General features: G+C 40.6%; 1 protein-coding gene across 6 annotated transcripts in view; it reads right to left on the reverse strand.

The window, feature by feature from the left end:
• PLCB4 (phospholipase C beta 4) overlaps positions 1–20,482 on the reverse strand; it is a 454,629-nt gene that overhangs the window by 38,220 nt on the left and 395,927 nt on the right. For all 6 annotated transcript variants that reach the window (XM_053574237.1, XM_053574236.1, XM_053574241.1 and 3 more), the window contains 5 exons: positions 14,112–14,214; positions 12,215–12,379; positions 9,622–9,826; positions 3,710–3,798; positions 2,175–2,325 (listed from right to left, as the gene is read on the reverse strand). In XM_053574237.1, the coding sequence (XP_053430212.1) occupies positions 2,175–2,325; positions 3,710–3,798; positions 9,622–9,826; positions 12,215–12,379; positions 14,112–14,214 (713 nt within the window). The remainder of the gene's footprint in view (positions 1–2,174; positions 2,326–3,709; positions 3,799–9,621; positions 9,827–12,214; positions 12,380–14,111; positions 14,215–20,482) is intronic.

Raw genomic sequence — 20,482 nt, forward strand, 5'->3', positions numbered from 1 at the left:
AAGAACAGAAACTACTAGATCTTTACAAGGTATAGCTTCAGCTTCAGGGACACATTGGTGATGAGGTGTGGTCTTGCCTGCAATATAACCCGGTTCTCTAGTTGTTAACACTCTGTACATATAATGTGTTAAGTGTTATAATTGAGGCACGAGTACCCTAATTCTTAACTGGCTCTTAGCAAGCCCACTTTCAGTGAATTCTTCAGCCAAGACTGTATTAGTCTTCTTAAAATACTCCTTTGATCATCACTTCCCATTGCCTTCCCAGGGTGATCCCTGAATCTTTCCCAGAGCAGAAAAAGTGAACTCCTTGCCACTAGCTCCTGGCATTCCCATTCCCTTTCCCTACCTGTAAGCTGCTTCTTGCACTGTTTCCCAGCCTGCCTCTTCTGCTGCCTTCTCCGCTTGTTCAGGTCAGACCAAGGTTTCCAGGTCCAGCTGAATGGGCATCTCCTCTGTGCCTCATCTGAAAGGGATGTCCTCTCCCTTCCTGTTTCTCAGCCCTCATTATACACTGCCAGGGCTGGCTACTTGGGGAAGCCTGTCCTGTCTTACCCTGGTAGTCATGTGAGGTCCCTGAAGATACGTAGGCACTTCTTACAGAATCCAGTACTGTGACTTAGGATTTTAAGTCTCCTGTACAATGTCAAAATGAAACCGCATGTAGACCTTTCTCAGGGCATCTTTTGAAAAAACTAGAGTGGAAGTGATGATCATTTGTCTCCTTAAGTCTTGTTTGGAACCAGAGGTGATGCACTTCTAGTCAAATGCACAGTTCCCTCTGGAACTAGGATCACTTTTGTCCTCTGTAAGCTGGTTCCATGGCATCATTTTTTTTTTTTTAAGGCCACTTAGTGCACCATAATTAGTAATGTCTTTATGTACTAGTGAATGTGATACAAGAACGCTAAACATAAGCTCTCCCATTTTCCACTGCCTCTCTCTGAGTGGCTAATGTTCATAATAACCAGGTTGGTATTGATCACTCTAAGTCTATATTACCTTGAAGAATAGACACACAGCTGCAGGCCAAGTACAAATTGTGTTACTTTTGTGCAGTCTCATTTTCTAATTTATTTCACAACACTCAATGCACACTTTGTTTCCTGCTAAATTACTATGCTGCTCTAGTTTGGAGAAACCTGTCATTTCTTACCTTAAATTGCAGCACAGTGTGTACTTAAGCGTATGAACAACTTGGTTTCTTTATACTGAGGACACTCAATTAACATGTAAATGGGAACTGTATATACTATACTGAGTAAAAAACCATGAGGAAAAGAGAAATTCTTATTAATGTAAGAAGAGTGAGCTTAGTAAATGGTCAAGGAGGATATTTATTTATTTATTTATTATTATTATTATTTTTTTTTGTAGAGACAGAGTCTCATCCTATGGCCCTCGGTAGAGTGCCGTGGCCTCACACAGCTCACAGCAATCTCCAATTCCTGGGCTGAGGCGATTCTCTTACCTCAGCCTCCCGAGTAGCTGGGACTACAGGCGCCCGCCACAACGCCCGGCTACAAGGAGGATATTTAAAATATTTAACTACCAGTATGGGATGAGTGTCTTCCAATCAGTGGATGCCTGGAAGTTAGAATAGAAACCAATTACACAGGCACGTGGCTCAAGAATTCTTTGTGGTGTCACCTCTTATAATCTTTCGTTTCATTCACAGGTAAACACATGGAGTTGGCCTTTAAATACTCATAGATAATTTTTACAAATAAATAATCACAGGCGCTAAATATCTACATGTGGCAGGGAATTATCAGTAAGGGATTTTCATGATTTTGTTGGTTTGCGTCCAGACAAGTAGCTATGGCAGTTTCTGGAACAGAGTGGGATGAATTAGCTAACATCACAATGGAAAAAGTTTTTCCATAAGGGACACCGAATTTGAATATTTCCTAAAACGATGGATATTGTAGCCCAGAGAATTAAAGGGGGTGCAGGATATCTAGCAGACAGAACACAACATTGATTCCCTATTATGAGATCAAGAAAATCAAGCAGTCTGTCCAATCCACAAGAAAACGAGCCAAGCTGCTCTTGAGCTTTATGGGGCAATGAAAATTGGCAGAAACAATGGTTTCAAATACCTTCATAAAAGACTCTTCAGAAAGAGGCTAAAATCGCCAGAGTAGAAAAGGAGCGCCATGACTCTACCTCACCTTTCCGGGCTTCCCCGCCAGAGGCCAGTGCGGCCGTGGTAGCTGGTCTGAGCTCGGAGCTGCTCTGGGGGGTCACGCTGGCTTTGGCAGTGTTGGCTTTTCCTTTCTTGTCATTCTTAGAAGTGTCACTGGGCACATCAGCTATGTCACTCTGGAAGAGGAACATTCATCTTGACCCCAAAGCATGCCACTCACGTTCTTTATTTTACAGAATTCAGCCTGTACCACTCAATTTTTCCCATTCCCCTTCCCAGATTTCTACTCTTTCATTTGTTTTTGTTTATTATTTTTTTTGAGACAGAACTTCAAGCTGCCCCACTGGGTAGAGTGCCATGGCATCACAGCTCACAGCAACCTCCAACTCCTGGGCTCAAGCAATTCTCTTGCCTCTGCCTCCCAAGTAGCTGGGACTACAGGCGCCTGCCACAACACCTGGCCATTTTTTTTGGTTGCAGCCATCGTTGTTGTTTGGCAGGCCCGGGCTGGATTCGAACCTGCCAGCTCAAGTGTATGTGGCTGGCGCCTTAGCCGCTTGCCAGATTTCTACTCTTTTAAAGGGTCTTTTCTTAGCAGGAGTAAAGCAAAGGTTTTATGGGTTCCTTGAGCTTGGGGCAAAGGAGCAAGCAAAGGAAAGGAGATCTAATTCCTTGACAAGCAGAGAATACCCTCTTTCCCTAGTTACTGGAAAGATGCTACTTCCCCTCCAAACAGAGGAGTTTGGTAAAGAAATGAACCAAGTGTGCACTGGAATAGAAGAATAGGAAGGGAAGGCTGGTATGGTAAGAAATAAAGACTCTTTAATAAATACCATTTGCGTAAATTCACTGAACTAGGTAAGTTGGTCTCTCACTGTATCACAGAAACATCCTACATAGTGGAATGTGAGCTTTGTCTCAAATGCTTGGGACCAGAAATGTTTCAGACTTCAGATTTCTTTTTCTTTCTTTTTTTTTTTTTTCGGATTTTGGAATATTTGCGTATACATAATGAAATATTTTGGAGATGGGACCTATGTCTAAACATGAAATTCATTTATGTTTCATACACACCTTTTGCACATAGCCTGAAGATAATTTTATACAATATTTTAAAGAGTTTTGTGGATGAAACAAAGTTTGTGCACATTGAACCATCAGACACCAAAGGTATCGCCAGCTCAGCTGCCCATGTGGCATCACGTCTGTGCTCAAAATTTCAGATTTGGGAGCATTTTGGATTTTGGACTTTGGGATTAGGGATGCTCAGCCCTAATTTTCCTAAAAGTATCATGAATGTTTTCCATTTTGCTGCTAATGGGGCAGTGGTCCCCAGACGTGAGTTAAGCCACTGGTGATGAAGTAGGTTTTCCTAATAATGGTCACATTTTTTAAAACATGCTTCCCTCTTGTAGACCCTTGAACCTACTATTGAATTGAAAAGCTCAGTTTTAAAAATCCCCTATAAACTTGCAACATTCATTTGTTACTTTCTTTTGCTTCTGTAATCCCTGACAACCAAGCTTCCCCAACCCACTGTGTTTAATCAGCCCTACTCACAGTCTCAATGCCCATAGCTCGCATTTGGTCCGCTCTCTTTTCTGTAATTGAAAGAAATTTCTTTGGATCCGATAAAGCATCCACGATATCTGGGGGAAAGAAAACCACTGAGTTGTTAATTCTCTGCTTGACTACAAATATCCACGAAAATTCAGCTAATAAACTCTTCACGATTCTGAACACGTTATACTTTCTGTTCATTCTCTTTTCCTGGGACATAAGACACAGCGGGGAAAACACAGCTGGTTGTAAAAAACAAGAAGTAAGTAAAGGCAAGGATCAAAGACCACATGATTTTCCCGTTTTCCCCTTTAGTTCTTCCCCAAATAAAGCAACAGAATAGGGGGGAAACCAAATGAACTGCCTTGGATTTCTTTTTTATTTGTATGTGACTTTCAGCAAGTTGATTAATGTCCTCAGCCTCAGTTTCTTCATCTGGAAAATAGGGTGGATACCACTACCCTGCAGGGTTATTGCCGGAATTCAATGAGATGATGAACATAAAAAGTATTTGAAGCTTAGTGTCTGCCAAAAGTACAAAGTTTTATTTTTCAATACAGAAGGCGAATGCATATTTAAAGCCAATTTTGGTTCCATGGTACATAGATGAAAATATCTCTCCAGTGTTTTCTCAGTACAGCTTGCTCTTAAAAAACAGTAAAATTTCAGTTTTTTTACAACTTTTTTTGAAGAGTTCCAAGTACTTTTGGAGTTTCATAGAATTTTGCACAATTTACTAATACTGTAGAACAGGTGTCCTCAAACTGTGACCTGCGGGCCACATGAAGCGGTGTGAATTGTATTTGTTCCCATTTTGTTTTTTACTTCAAAATAAGATATGTGCAGTGTGCATAGAAATTTGTTCACAGATTTTTTTTTGTTTTTTTTTTAAACTATAGTCCGGCCCTCCAACCGTCTGAGGGACAGTGAATTGACCCCCTGTTTAAAAAGTTTGAGGACGCCTGCTGTAGAGGGAATAATTATTCTTGTATTAATTTAAAACGCTACATAATTTAGAAATTTTAAAAATTGTGTAAGTTTAGAAACTTTTTCTTAGCAGAATCACCTTCCTAATTACATTCTTAAGATAATTCTACTCAGCACATGGGATATACAATTCTCTCAGTTTAAATTTTTTCTTTTACTTTTTTATAATAGAAAATAACATATGCACATGATAAACATTCAAATACATAACATAAAAAGTTAAAACCTCTTCTCTTAAACAACAATGACAACAACAACAGCAAAAACAGCCGGGTGTTGTGGCAGGCGCCTGTAGTCCCAGCTTTTTGGGAGGCTGAGGCAAGAGAATCGCTTAAGCCCAAGACTTTGAAGTTGCTATGAGCTATGATGCTACAGCACTCTACTGAGACTCTGTCTCAAAAACAAAACAAATCAAATCAAAACAAAACAAAACCCTTCTCTTGCCAACTCTATACCCAGGTAACTACTGTTATCTATTTCTTATATCCTTTTAGGTACTACTAAAACTCCAAATGGGTTTATAGTTTTCCACATCTTTCTACTTTTTAGTTCATATATCTTGGAAACACTTCCACACTGACAATATCCATTTACTACATTAATTGTAAGGGCTGCTTAAATATTCCATTTTCTAAATGGTGATAATCTCTTCTGCCAGTTCCCTGTCTATAAAGAAGTGTGGTCTTTCTAGTTCTTTGTTATTAAAATATCGTTGTAGTGAATGTCCATGAACACTTCATAGCATCACTTTGCATATGTACCTATGCTACATTCTTAGAAGTTCAAATGATGGGTAAGGGTATTTGTCCTAGAGCATTTATTGCCAGATCGCTCTTTACAGATGCTGCATCAATTTATTCTCCTGGTATATAAGTTCTGTTTTTAGTTATCACTTGTGGTCTCTAAGAACTCATTGTTTCTCAATAGTACCTGTGGACAAATTTAGTTCTTAAATTTTGTTCAGGAAAAAAAAAACCCACAGATAATTGTTTCTTGGAAGTTAATATTCTAAGAATTTACTGATCTAACTGTTAACACATTGTTATAAAAAAATTTCAAGCATACACAATAGCAGAAACAAAAGTAAACAACCCCCCGTAGACTGATGATAAAGACCTAACCCTCCATAGACTGATGATAAAGACCTAACCCTCCATAGACTGATGATAAAGACCTAACCCTCCAAAGACTGATGATAAAGACCGAACCCTCCATAGACTGATGATAAAGACTTAACCCTCCATAGACTGATGATAAAGACCTAATCCCCCACAGACTGAGGATAAAGACCTAACCCTCCAGAGACCGAGGATAAAGACCGAACCCTCCAGAGACTGATGATAAAGACCGAACCCTCCATAGACTGATGATAAAGACTTAACCCTCCATAGACTGATGATAAAGACCTAGTCCCCCATAGACTGAGGATAAAGACCTAAACCTCCAGAGACCGAGGATAAAGACCTAACCCTCCAGAGACTGATGATAAAGACCTAACCCTCCATAGACTGATGATAAAGACCTAACCCTCCAAAGACTGATGATAAAGACCGAACCCTCCATAGACTGATGATAAAGACCTAGTCCCCCATAGACTGAGGATAAAGACCTAACCCTCCAGAGACCAAGGATAAAGACCTAACCCTCCAGAGACCGAGGATAAAGACCTAACCCTCCATAGACTGATGATAAAGACTTAACCCTCCATAGACTGATGATAAAGACCTAATCCCCCTTAGACGGAGGATAAAGACCTAACCCTCCAGAGACCGAGGATAAAGACCTAACCCTCCATAGACTGATGATAAAGACCTAACCCTCCAAAGACTGATGATAAAGACTTAACCCTCCACAGACTGATGATAAAGACCTAAGCCCCCACAGACCAAGGATAAAGACCTAACCCTCCATAGACTGATGATAAAGACTTAACCCTCCATAGACTGATGATAAAGACCTAATCCCCCTTAGACGGAGGATAAAGACCTAACCCTCCAGAGACCGAGGATAAAGACCTAACCCTCCATAGACTGATGATAAAGACCTAACCCTCCAAAGACTGATGATAAAGACTTAACCCTCCACAGACTGATGATAAAGACCTAATCCCCCTTAGACGGAGGATAAAGACCTAACCCTCCAGAGACCGAGGATAAAGACCTAACCCTCCAGAGACTGATGATAAAGACCTAACCCTCCATAGACTGATGATAAAGACCTAACCCTCCAAAGACTGATGATAAAGACCGAACCCTCCATAGACTGATGATAAAGACCTAGTCCCCCATAGACTGAGGATAAAGACCTAACCCTCCAGAGACCAAGGATAAAGACCTAACCCTCCAGAGACCGAGGATAAAGACCTAACCCTCCATAGACTGATGATAAAGACTTAACCCTCCATAGACTGATGATAAAGACCTAATCCCCCTTAGACGGAGGATAAAGACCTAACCCTCCAGAGACTGAGGATAAAGACCTAACCCTCCATAGACTGATGATAAAGACCTAACCCTCCAAAGACTGATGATAAAGACTTAACCCTCCACAGACTGATGATAAAGACCTAAGCCCCCACAGACCAAGGATAAAGACCTAACCCTCCATAGACTGATGATAAAAACGTAACCCTCCATAGACTGATGATAAAGACCTAACCCTCCATAGACTGATGATAAAGACCAAACCTTCCATAGACTGATGATAAGACCTAACAATTATAAATTGTTTGTCATATTTCCTTTCTCTATCCTTTTTCTCTCTCTCTTTCCTCTGTTCTGAACTATTTTAAGGCAAAGTCCATACGTCCTAACATTTTGTTCCTAATAACTTCTCTGTGCATCTCTAAAAATGAAGGCATTTTCTTTTATTGATGGAACCAACCATCCTGCTACTGTATCCAACAAAACTGGCCATGATTCCTTACTGTGATACAATGCACAGCTCATCTTATTTGCCCTACTTAGTTTCTTTTGCAAATCAAGGTACAAAGTCCACACTGTGTCCTTGATAATTATGTCTCTTGAGGTCAATTTTACTCTGGATAAGTCTCTCTTGACTCTCTCTTCATGTAAGCATACTTTGCAGGCTGTGCTAACTCATGCATCACGCAGAGGACATAAAGCCTGGTTGTTTCACTGGCTATGAGCTAACCAAGTTTTGGGAGTAGCTTCAATAGGGGGCAGCTTGATCTCCACATGGTAGAGCTGCCTTCTCTCTTCACAGCCAACCGGTGATCCTCACGGTAATACTCTGGCACTGGAAGTTATTGTTAGGAATACTGACTCTCTTTTTTCAGTTGGTAGTGTATTGGGGAGACACAGGGTCTGCTTCCACTTCATAGGGAGGAAATACGAAGTTGAAGAGACTCCTTTGATGCTCACTCAACTCCTTCCTGCTTAGTTTCCCTCTGTCCTGTGGTCCCTGGTTACCAGGAGATGCTGTGTTAGGAAAACCAGGCAGACTTTCTCATTGCCACTCAAGTGCCATGCAGTGAGCATCACCAGTGCCCTTTAACACGCCAGGACACCATTTGACCACATTGCACTTTCAGCTAACAGCACCCGACTTGCAAATACCTCTTCTTTCTACTCATCCACTTCACTCTAGGGCAGAATGAAGTTTAGCATGATTTAATTCATCTGCTGATATCTCCTGGCCTCACTGCAAAGCTGGCAGGTTTGTGGGGTTTGCCCCGGGCTGCGTCTCCTAACACAAACCTGGTCTCCTGTTTCCTTTTTCTGATATGTTCAACCCACCAGACAGCACCATCCCCCCAGCCACTTTCATGGGTTCTTATATCTATTATTGTATGCTGTGCCTTTTAATGTGCTTTCTTTTTAAAAATAAAAGACAAAAGAGAAGGAGGAAGGAATTTTCTGACTGAAAAATCCTCATAGCTTAATTGACTTTTGGAACTTATAGTCAGGTTGTTACAATTGAGGATCTGTTGCAGAAAATCTGCCCTGCCCAGAGAAGCATGCATTGCTAAAACACAACAGCACAATAATCCCAGGTTGCCCAAATGAAATAGTGATGTGTTTCGGTACAGTACCAGCATCTGTATCTATGGACACACACAACCATGTGCTTGCACATGTGAGCCCTGCGCTGCCACACACTGTACTGATAAGTGTGTGGGGAATGGTGCGGGGAGGTAGCATTATTGCTGTTACTTTACAGGTGAAGTAGGTGAGGAAATGAGAGGTATGAGAGGTTAAATTCTATTCCCAAGGTCACCAAACCAGCAGTGGAGAGTGAGGATTTGAACCTGTGGTTGGTTCAATGCAGACACTCTGCTAATACTATTTCCTTACAGTACAACAGACTGACAGACAACATAGAGGATCTTTGTTCACTTTTAACGTTCCTGGCTTAGATGGGAGCTATAAAAAATTGTTGTGTTTGGGTGTAAGCAAAATCCTATGATTTGATCTAGCTTTTAATTCCTCCCACTGACTTAAAGCCCATGTGCATTGATAATGGGGTTCTTTATGAAACTGAACTTTCTTGTGGATTTAGCAGAAAATCTAGGCATGTTGATAGCTGAGTTCAATTTAAATGTTTCAGAGGTACCAGCTGATAAGATATCTATGGTTTTGCCTTATTTATGCCTCTTCTCTCTCACTTTGAACGCCAGCGTAAATACATCCTTCTCAAACTCAGGTTTGTGAAATTGGTAAACAACATAAAAGTATACTATTTTAAAATAATAAAGGACTTTAAAGATAATTTAGCCTTATCTTCCCATTTCTTACTACTTGAGGTTACTATTTATCCTGGATGTCTTCGAGGCTACCCAGGTTGGAAGCAAAGCAGGAAGAGACAGGATTATTAGTATTTTTAAACATGGGGCAAAATGTTTTATAATCTTGCCACTTAGGACCTCATCAGTGATATAGTCTATACCCAGATGTTTGTCTTACCTCCAAATCCATCAGGCACATATGTTTTAAGAACAATATTGCAGAAAACGGTTGGCAGTGATAATGGTTTATTTCCCTCGTTTCGAAGGGAAATGTGTCGATATCCTGCTTGGAGGCCGTCTAGAGGGAGGATCCTCTGTCCAATCAGCTTGTTGTTATCATCATACACGGCTATTCTCAAGACGGCCAGGTCTGGCAGGATCACCTGCAAACGAAGAGTAGGACTCATCACCGATTTTTATAACTCAGCTCCCAGGAACCACGACTGAGAATCTGGACCACATCTGTACTACTCTGAAACCCTTCTTTATGTTGAAAATAAGTTCATGATTAATTTGCATTATGAAAGCATACTGTGTGAGCTTTAACACCCAAGACAGAGAGCAAGGCAATTGGAACATGTTTTCTGGAAATTATCTCATCAAATAGGTTAGAGCAGTGGTTTTCAACCTTTTTTATCTCATGACATACTTGAACCTATATTTAAACTTCTGTGGCATACTTAAATTATGTTGATCAAAAAAATGATAAAAAAAGGAATATACTTATTATTCAACTTGTTTTGAAAATAATTTAATTAATGATATCTAAAAATTTTTGCAGCACATCTAAGATCCTCTCAGGGCACCCCAGTGTGCTGTGGGTTAGAGGGAATGGGAGTTAAATATCACTACTCTAACTGTTGCCATCTTTCCCTATCCTCACCCATATAACGGGTGAGAAAAAGGAGATGCTTGAGAAATAAAGGTACTTTCCTTAACCTCAGAGATTGTAGTGACAGAGTCGGGCCTGAGAGTGAAATTGGGGCTCGTGATTTCTAAGCCTGAGATCTATCACACTGGCTGCTTCTAACATCTATGTCTGCCTATTTTTTAAGAATGTGGAAAGCATCTTTGAAGAAATGCTTCCTGCACCACACACAATGTTCATATATAAATTTGGATTCTTCTTGCTTTTGCACTTCTCAGCTTTCAGCACAGTTGGGGATAGTAAAGAGAGTAAGATGGGGCAGACAGAAACATTAACACGTTTAACACACTTAGATTCCAAGGCATATACTCCTGCTGTCCTAGAACGGCATCAATGAATGCAAATCTGAATATAGGTGGCGGGATCCTTGCTCAGACACAAAATAGCAAGATGACAAAAGAATATCCAATGTGTTTAATCAGGAATGTCTTTGCTTTGGCTTAGAGCAACCAGGACATCTTGGCTGATCTGAGTTCTGGGTCTAAAGCTGGACAATGGATTGGTTGGCTATTTACACTGGAGGTTATAATTTAATCTCAACTCCATAAAGATGGCAAGGAGAAAACAAGCTAAAAATCAGCCAACTTTCCTCACTCTTGTCCTTCATGTGGTAAGTGAGAAGCTTGGGCTTTGGCACTCCCCTTCTGAGACTACTGAAAAAACTAACAACAATAAGAAGAAGAAACAAAACACTCGATATCAATGAAAAAAAATTAACTCCAAAAGGATAAAGAAGAATTCAGAATTGTGTCTCCTTTCTGAGGCCAAGTTGGATATTTCATCATTCATCAAAAATAAAGAATGCCTGAGTCAAGTTTCAGAATTTCTTGAAATCTGTGCAGGGATTATGAATTATGCCAAAGAACATTAAGCATACTGGTAGCAGACGCAGCTATAATGAATTGGAAAAACCAGGGAAGAAAACAAGATCCTGACAGCCATGGTGAAGGTGACTTGGGAGGTTGCCTGCATTATGGTATTTATGTCCTGGGGTGGACCTGAATTTTGAAAAGACCATTTTATCAAGCCTACACTGATCTCCCTTAATTCAGTTTTTGTAAGCCAGTTACTCTTTGCTGAAGAGGATAATCCCTATTTTGTCAAGACAAGAAGCCAATTATCAGTGTGGTATGACATATGAGTGGGGCAGAACCACCTGAAAAACTTTGCCTAAAGGAGAAGCAAGACATTATTTGGTCATGATAAAAGAACAGTAAGAGAAAAGCAGACATTCTTGGAGACGGCACTGCCAGTGCACAGATTTCTCAATGCAGCTTCAACCAACAAAAGAAAAACAAAGAGGAAAATGATTGGGAGTTTAAAAACCAAATGTTTTTAAGAGAGAATGACTGTGATTATTCTTAGGATCCAACATGTAGTGCTGGGAGAAAAAATAAAAATAAAAATAAAACAGCCCATGAAGCACAAAAGCTGACAGGAGTAAGAGGTGCCACACTTTCCGGAGGGCAGGACCACCCAGCTGACATGTGCAGTGACATGTGCTGACCTCAGTGCCTGCTTAGCGAATAGTCAGTGCAAGTTAGAAGTAACTGTCCAGTGCATACAGTGTCCACCAGTGAGGACATCTTCTGACAGGTTGCAAACCTGAAGCGTGGGCCTTACCACATGGGAGGTAGGCTCCTCCTTCAAGGAGGAGAAGAGAGCCAGAAGGATAGCCAAACAGAGCCTGAATCACACAACAGCTATAGACGTTACCCACAAGGAGAAGAGAAACGATGACAGCTGGGGTTGAATGACTGTCTCCGTTATCATGTCCTGCCTCTAGGCTAAAACAAGGCTTTCAAGTTAGTAGAGTGTGTCTGATGTGCTGAAGATGCCCTACCTTCCGAAATACAAATGCTTCTTCATTGTAAACTGGATTGAGTCCATTGTTCATAACCATGCGTGTCCGGAATTCCTTACGTATGGTGTCGGTGGGCAACCCGTACATATCCACTTCTACATAGGTGCCAATTTTCTTATCTGATAAGAATTGACCCGATATGACCTGCAGCGATGCAAAATAGGGTGAGAGAGAAGTGAAGCCTGTGTAAGTATCAAAATGATTATCAGTTTGTAAGAAATAATTATCAGCAAATAATTATCAGAAAGTGAAAAACTGTTTATTTTGGTGAATTTCAATTATCTATGTAAACAAGGCATTAATTCCTTATTGAACCAAAACATTACCGAGCAACTATTATATGTGAAAACAAAGTATTCTAGGCAGGAGTTCTGCCTTTTAGAACTGTGTAATAAAAAAATGAGGAAAATATACATGAATCATATGACAGAGGGAAATAGTGTCCACAGCACCCTGTTGCTCCTAAGTGTGCACATCTATGAAATGAAGTAATGAATTCAGATCTGCCATAAGATGCCTCCATAGTTCTGAAATTCTATAATGCCATATTTATTATTTAATTCTTTCAAAAGTCTTGAAAAGAAACACACAGGAAGAAAAGCGATGCTGGGCTGGGTGCGGTGGCTCCGGCCTGTAATCCTAGCACTCTGGGAGGCTGAGGCGGATGGATTGCTTGAGCTCAGGAGTTTGAGACCAGCCTGAGCAAGAGTGAGACCCCATCTCTACTAAAAACAGAAAAATTAGCTGGGCTTTGTGGCACACGCCTGTAGTCCTAGCTACTCAGGAGACTGAGACAAGAGGATTGCTCACGCCTAGCAGTTTGAGATTGCTATTAGCTATGATGCCTCAGCATCAGAATGACAAATGAGAGATTCTGTCTCAAAAAAATAGAAGGAAAGAAAGGAAAAAAGGAAAAGTAATGCTACAATTTCCTTGTTATCTTTTATTGACATTGACAGTGGACAGCTAGGACTTCTATATACAGTATTTGTGGAAGATCAGTGTTAAAATCTGTCCGTCAATACTATAAAGCTAGGGAGAAGCTACTTTTCATTTACTTGTTGAATGATTATAGCCATTTATTGGCCTTTTCTCTTTATATAATAGTTAATGATTTTTCAAACAGTTTTTAAGGTATAATTGACATACAATAACCTGTACATGTTTGAAGTATAGAATTAAATCAGTTTTGACATGGGAACACATTTGTGAAACTATCCCCACAAAGATTTCTATCATCCCCAAAAGTTTCTTTGTGCCTCTTTGTAATCCATTCTTCCCTCCATCTCTGTCTGGAGATAACAACTGATTTACTTGCTGTCACTATAGTTTGTATTTTCTGGAATTTTTTATTGTGGAATCATATAGTAGGTGCCTTTAACTCAAAATAGTTAATTATTTTACTAGTGAAAAATCTCTCTCAGGCTGGGCACAGAGGCTCAGACCTGTAATCCCAGCACCTTGGGAGGCCAAGGCAGGAGGACCCCTGAGCTCAAGATTTGAGACAAGCCTGAGAAACATAGTGAGACCCCATCTCTACAAAAAAATAGAAAAATTAGCCAGGCATGGTAGTGCACACCTGTAGCCCAGCTACTCCACTGGCTGAGGCAGGAGAATCACTTGGGCCTAGGAGTTTGAGGTTACAGTGAGCTATGATTGCACCACAGCACTCTAGCCTGGGTGACAGAGTAACATCTTGTCTTAAAAAATAAAAAATGTATCTCATAAACAAAAGCAGGGAAATTTTGATCCAGAACTGTAAGAAACACATGGATCCTGCATTTTGATAGTAAATATTTTAATTATGATTTCTTTATAGGATCATTTGTATACAAAATTATACTACTCTGTAATGAATGGGGAGGAGGGGGCTTACCTGCACTGAACAAGTGGCTGCGATAACCCCGTCAACAGGGGTTTCCGAAAAGGGATCGAACGTTCTATCAGGCCTCCTCATGAAATCTGGTTTGAGAAGGTACCTGGTGGGACAAAAGCACAAAACATTCATTATTTGAAATGCTGAATACTGCCTTTTCTCTGTCTATAATTTCGGAGCTAGGCTTTGAGGCAGAGGATCCTAACAGTTAACCCCAAAGAGCAGCAGGAGGAAGATTCCAAGCTCAGTGACATCCAGGATTTCTGAGACTATCATCTTTCCATAACTTTTTAATTCCCTAGTCCCCTTTAAATACTTTCCCTTATAGGCACAAAATAAAATGCAAAGAATAACACTGAAAATTTATATGAGCAACAGTTATCAAAATATGAAAATTATGTCATATTCTGCTTCTTTATTAATTATGCTTTTGTCAATGTATTTCATTGTGAAATGGAATGACATGTCTGATGACAACCATAATTTCCAAGTACTGATGTGCACAAAAATATTTGGAGATCTATAATCATAGTAATGAGATTTGAAAATATCTGTGATTTATATTGGTAACAGAGTTATAGGTACTGCTAATATGACTGTGGGTGATTGTATACAGTAATGATAAAAGAAATGTGACGTTTCAGTTAGAAGAAAATTAAAATAAAAATTAATTATTGCCCCATTTCTAGTAGAAGCAAAGAACCAAGAAAAATGAAATAAAAGGCATCCAGATTGGATGGAAAGATGTAAAACTACTTCTATTTACGTATGATAGATCTTTATATAAAGATCCTCAGGAATCCACTAAAAAATTATTAGAACTAGTAAATAGGTCAGCACAATTGCAGGATATCAATATATAAAATTCAATTCTAGTTCTATATAATAACAATGAACAATCTAAAAATAAAATTAAAAAAACAATTCCATCTACAATAGTACCAACAAGAATATTTAAAAACAAATTTAATAAAATGAGTGCATGTACCATGAAAACTACAAAATATTGTTAAAAAATTAAAGAAAATCTAAATAAATGGAAATCTTGTGTTCAGGAGTTGGAAGACCATATTGCTAAGATGGCAATACCTCCCAAAATAATACGTGGATTCAATGCAATTCCTATCAAAATCCCAGCTGGTTTTTCTGTAGAAACTGGTAAGCTGATCCTAAAATTCATATGAAAATTCAAGGGACAAAGAATAGCCAAAACAATTTTGAAAATAAAAGAGCAAAGTTGGAGGTCTCACATTTCTTAATTTTAAAACTTACTACAAAGTAACAGTACTCAAGATAGCATGGTGACAGCATAAAGACAGACATATAAATCCATGTATCTATGGTCAATTGATTTTTGGCAAGGATAGCAGGACCCGTCTTCCAAACAAATGGTGGATAACTGGATAGACATACACAAAAAGATAAATAAGACGGGACCCTAACCTCACACCATAAACAAAAATTAGCTCAAACTTAGCATAACTTTACTAATTTCAAGTCTAGATGATGTCAAATTTATTATGATCTTCTACAACACATCCAAAGGTGATCTTGAGGTATGATACTTTTCCTTTAAGGAAAGTTTAATGTCTTTTTTTTAGAAAGTTGCCATTCATTGCTATCTTTTAAGTCCAAAGAAAAACAAAGTGTTGAAAAAAAAAAACAATGCCACATTTGATAGCACAAAAGAACCCTCAAGGGACAACACTGATTTTTAAAATTGAAAATACACAGAGTTTATACAATTGTTTGAATAGAAAAGATAATTTATCTGTCTCTAGGAGAATGTAACCCAAAATCTAAATATAAAATCTCACTGTGCTGTTCTCCGCATCACAGGCTTGTAGATGTGGATCTCTTTGGTGGCTAGCATTGGCAATTACAAGACAGGATGACACAACAAAAGCTAAAGAGTTAGGGTGGAAAGTGGATGAGTAACTACAGTATCACATGGGCTTCTACGGGAAACCCACCAGCCTAGCCTGGAAGGATAACTGACACATGCTGTGAGGGCAGGTAACAAGTGGGGGTCCTGGCTTTCATAAGGCAGGTGCCATTTGGATTCCAGCTGAGTGAAACGGGGAGTTCTGCGTCCTGAGGAGTGTAGGGACTCAGGTGAACACTGGGCTGGAGTCATCTTTCTCATACAGAATCTCCACGTGCAGAGGCCATCCAGAGACTCTGCACTCCCCGCAGTGATTTCTTTTTTAATTAAGTCATATATACATAGATCATGAATACATTTATGCCTTTGTGGAATTCAATGTTCAAATTGAAGTGCTTACATCCTACTAATTAACATAGCTTACATCTCATTTACTTAATCACGGTGTTAAGACATTTGTGTTCAATACTTGATAGATTTGACTTGTACCCTTGCAATATGCTCTACAGGTATAGTCCATATCTCAGGAATGGAAAAAAAATATATTCAATGTACTCAGTACTACTATAAAACCAATTTATAATCACTCACACTTTCATATGAGAGATAAATCACAAGTATAGCCCAGGATGAAGGCAGGAAGGGGAGGGGAATGGGAATGGAGGGGGGTGGTTTGATACAGGGAGGGTTAATGGTGGGGCCCACAGTGATTTCTTAAGGTTCAGCAGCCCATTCCTACCTCCCCCAAATAAGGAACGTGATATTGATGAGGTCTCAATGTCAAAAACATTCTTCCCCATTCCCCCCTTTCAGATCTGCTTAGAAGAAAACCGATGTGTGAAAGAGAAAATGGATCCAAACTCAGAAATGCCAGGGGGAAACAGCAGGAAACCTAAGTTCAATTCTCTAAAGTAAGCAGGCTTCAGTGAAATGTGTGCATTTGTATATGTAAAAAGAAGTGTGCAGAAGTTTGCCGGGACCATGAGATAAGCCTCAGCCTGGATGGACCACTTAGTAAGCTTGTCTTGGAGGTGTATCAGTCTGGGCCTGGGGCAGCCAGAGGAAGTGGCAGAGGCTGCCTCTCATATCCCCAGCAGCTGTGTAGGCCCAGGGACCCTGGGCACTGATGGGGAAGCTGCAGCCGGGATCTGGTGCCAGAGCTGGGTTTATGGGTGTGTGACCTGTGCAGTCAATTGCACAGGGCCTCAGACTCAGGAGGACACCATGCTTGGATTAATCCTCTGCAGCTACTGTCTAAGAATTCTTAATAATTTGTGAACAGGAGCCCTTCATTTTAATTTCACACTGGGCTCTGCAAATTACACATCTGGTACTGCTGCTTTTCAGCACAGGAAATGATTTCATTCCAGGCATCCAGGTCTGTGTGGCAGACGTGGCCACAGGCCACAGCTAGTGGCAAGTGAGGGGTCCAAGATTTTCTGTGGACCTTGTAGGGCCTTAAAAGGCAAGAGAGAGAGAGAGAGAGAGAAGAAGCGTCTTCATCCAGGTAGGGGACAAAAGTCCCCCAAATTAGTATATCCTATTTCAACACACCACCAAGCTGCTACCAATTGTCCAATGTGCCATCATTTTATTTACCAGCAAGAACAGCTGATTATCCCTGCAAATTGCCATAGGTTATCAGACACATTCCAATCTGAGAATGTTATACAGTAGCCCCCTTTATCTGTGATGTCTTTTTCCAGTTTCAATTACCTGCACGATTACCTTGTTCTGAAAATATTAAGGCATTTTGAGAGAGATCGAGAGATCACATTCATATAACTTTCATTATAGTATTTTGTTATGATTGTTCTATTTTATTAGTTACTGTTGTTAATTGTTTACTATGCCTAATTTATAAATTAAGTTTTACCACAGGTATGTATGTAGAGGCAAAAAGATAGTTTATACAGGGTTTGGTACTACATATGGCTCTCGGCATTCACTGAGTTCTTGGAGTGTATCTCCCATGGATAAGAGGGGAGTATTGTGTACAAAATATGCATCTTTGAATTGTAATACGTCATATTATTTTGGTATCGATTATCTAATTTCCTAAGATTTAAGGTATTAATTTATTCTATTTTGTTCCATTAGGAATTAGAGAAATGCGTTCCATTTTCCCATCTTTATAAAGAAGCCTGTTATAAACTATTCATTTTCCTGTAAAACTCATGGCTACTGGGCCCAATGGGAGGGTCTACCAAAGATCAGCCCGCAAAGCAGAGGGGACTCCCAGGAGGGTTTCCAATGTTTTGTTACAGCTGCTACGTCCTGGGGGTGTTTATGTCCCTTGCACATGAATGTTCTACATAAAACAGCTATTGTTTGTCACCTTGGGTCTGAAAGGCACACAGTACTTTTCTCAGGCACACCCGACAAGGATGGATTTTTTTTTTTTTAAGATAGAGTCTCACTCTGTCACCCTGAGTAGAGTGCTGTGACATCATAGCTCACAGCAACCTCAAACTCTTGAGCTCAAGTGATCCTCTTGCCTCAGCCTCCAGTAGCTGGGACTACAGGTGCCTGCTATGATGCCTGAATAGTTTTTCTATTTTTAGGAGAGATGGGGGGTCTCACCCTTCCTCAGGCTGGTTTTGAACTCCTGAATCCAACTGCCTTGGCTTTCTAGAGTTCTGGGATAACAGGCATGAGCCACAGCATGGCTACAAGGATTTTTTTTAAAAAGTCCTTGTAGTTGGTTGGATAACCACAAGGAAAACATGGTAAGAGCCCAGCTGTGCCCTGGCTGGCTATGCCCCGGCTGTCTGTGCCCCAGGGACACATGTTCCTGTATGGTGTAGACCCTACATCTACCACCACAGAGGCTGACAGGTGAGGACATACACTTCTCTTTTCCTGTGGGTGACAGATGGGCGGAGGGATAGGAAAGGAGGGGACACAGGCTGGGCAGTATTGCTAAGGCCTGGTCAAGCTGGAGGCACCACTGGGTCTATTTTCAGTCTGTCGGTGAGACCTACACTTTTGGTCACATCACCTCAAACACATCAGGACAGAATTCCAGCTCAAGTAGCAGCACCGTCCTCCTTAGTGAAGGTTTTTAAAAAATAAACAAATGCATTTTCAAATGAATATGGTGCAGAGAGGGAGACACCAAACATGCTAACGGTGGTAAGGCAGAAACTACTGGAAAGAAACTCACTAAACACACAGCTGGGACCCTTTCCATCCCTGCGTCAAGCCACACTGCCTGGGTTATCCTGGGATTGCTGAGTTGGGCGTGGAAAATGCTTTAAGTGTCAGTGGGCCACTGCAGGGCTGGGGAAGTGAGCAGCCACCCTGACAGGTCACATATCAACTACAAATGCTGCCCTTGCTTCCCTGAGATTCTTGGAGGCTCCATCTGAACAGAACACTCACTGGATTTTGCATTGTTTCCAAGTGTGATGGATCATAAGGTCTTAAGCTTTCCCTAAACTTCACTTTTGCACAGAAATTTGCAGTTCCTGAAGGATGTTCATAGACACTCATTTGTTCAACCTTATTGGGCTGTCATAATTGTTAAAGAAAAAAAATTAGGCACACACTTGTTAAAAAATGGTACGGCAGACTTCATTCAAGGGAGGCCATGACAACAGGTGGGCATGAGCCTGATTCCAACAAGGTCAAGTAGGGATTTATAACCAAGGAACAGGGTGGGGTGAGTGAACGGGAAACTGCTGAGAGGAAAATTGCCAAGGACAAGGGGGTTCTGGCTAAACCAACTTGGTACGATTATTGCTGAAGGTGATAAGATACAGAAGGTGGGCAGGTGCCAAGGGTGGTGCACTGGCCCTAAACTGATGTAGCAGGATTCATGCTCAAACTACATTCTACAGTGACCTTTACGTAATTTTTATTTCTTTCAAAGCATACAGCAGAGGAAAATGTAGTGGACACTTCAGGTATGTATGTGGTGGGTGGCATGGGTCAGCTGCGTGTATGTCCACAATGGCACGAGAACCATCCCTCACGCAGGCTGAGGTAGGGAGTGTGTACTTTAAAGAGTCATTCCAGGCTCGGCGCTTGTAGCTCAGCGGCTAGGGAGCCAGCCACATGCACCAGAGCTGGCAGGTTCAAACCCAGCCCAGGCCTGCCAAACGACAATGACAACTACAACAAAAAACAATAGCTGGGTGTTATGGTGGGGGCCTGTAGTCCCAGCTACTTGGGAGTCTGAGGCAAGAGAATCACTTAAGCCCAAGAGTTTGAGGTTGCAATAAGCTGTGACACCACGGCACTCTACCAAGGACAACATAGTGTGACTCTGTCTCAAAAGTAAAAAGAGTCATTCTAAATCCACAACTGCTAAAAATATTTATCTTGACTGTTTGTTTCCAGTGATGAAAATTAAGATAGCCAAGCAGGTGCACTATTGTGAAGAACTTGCTAACAGTAGTATAATGAGATGGGACTGCACTGAATTAGTCCAGAGGCTTCCGGGCAGTGGTCTGGGACTACTGAATAGTGCTGCTTGGGGACA

The sequence above is a fragment of the Nycticebus coucang genome, chromosome 21 (assembly GCF_027406575.1).
Source record: "Nycticebus coucang isolate mNycCou1 chromosome 21, mNycCou1.pri, whole genome shotgun sequence".
Lineage (NCBI taxonomy): Eukaryota > Metazoa > Chordata > Mammalia > Primates > Lorisidae > Nycticebus > Nycticebus coucang.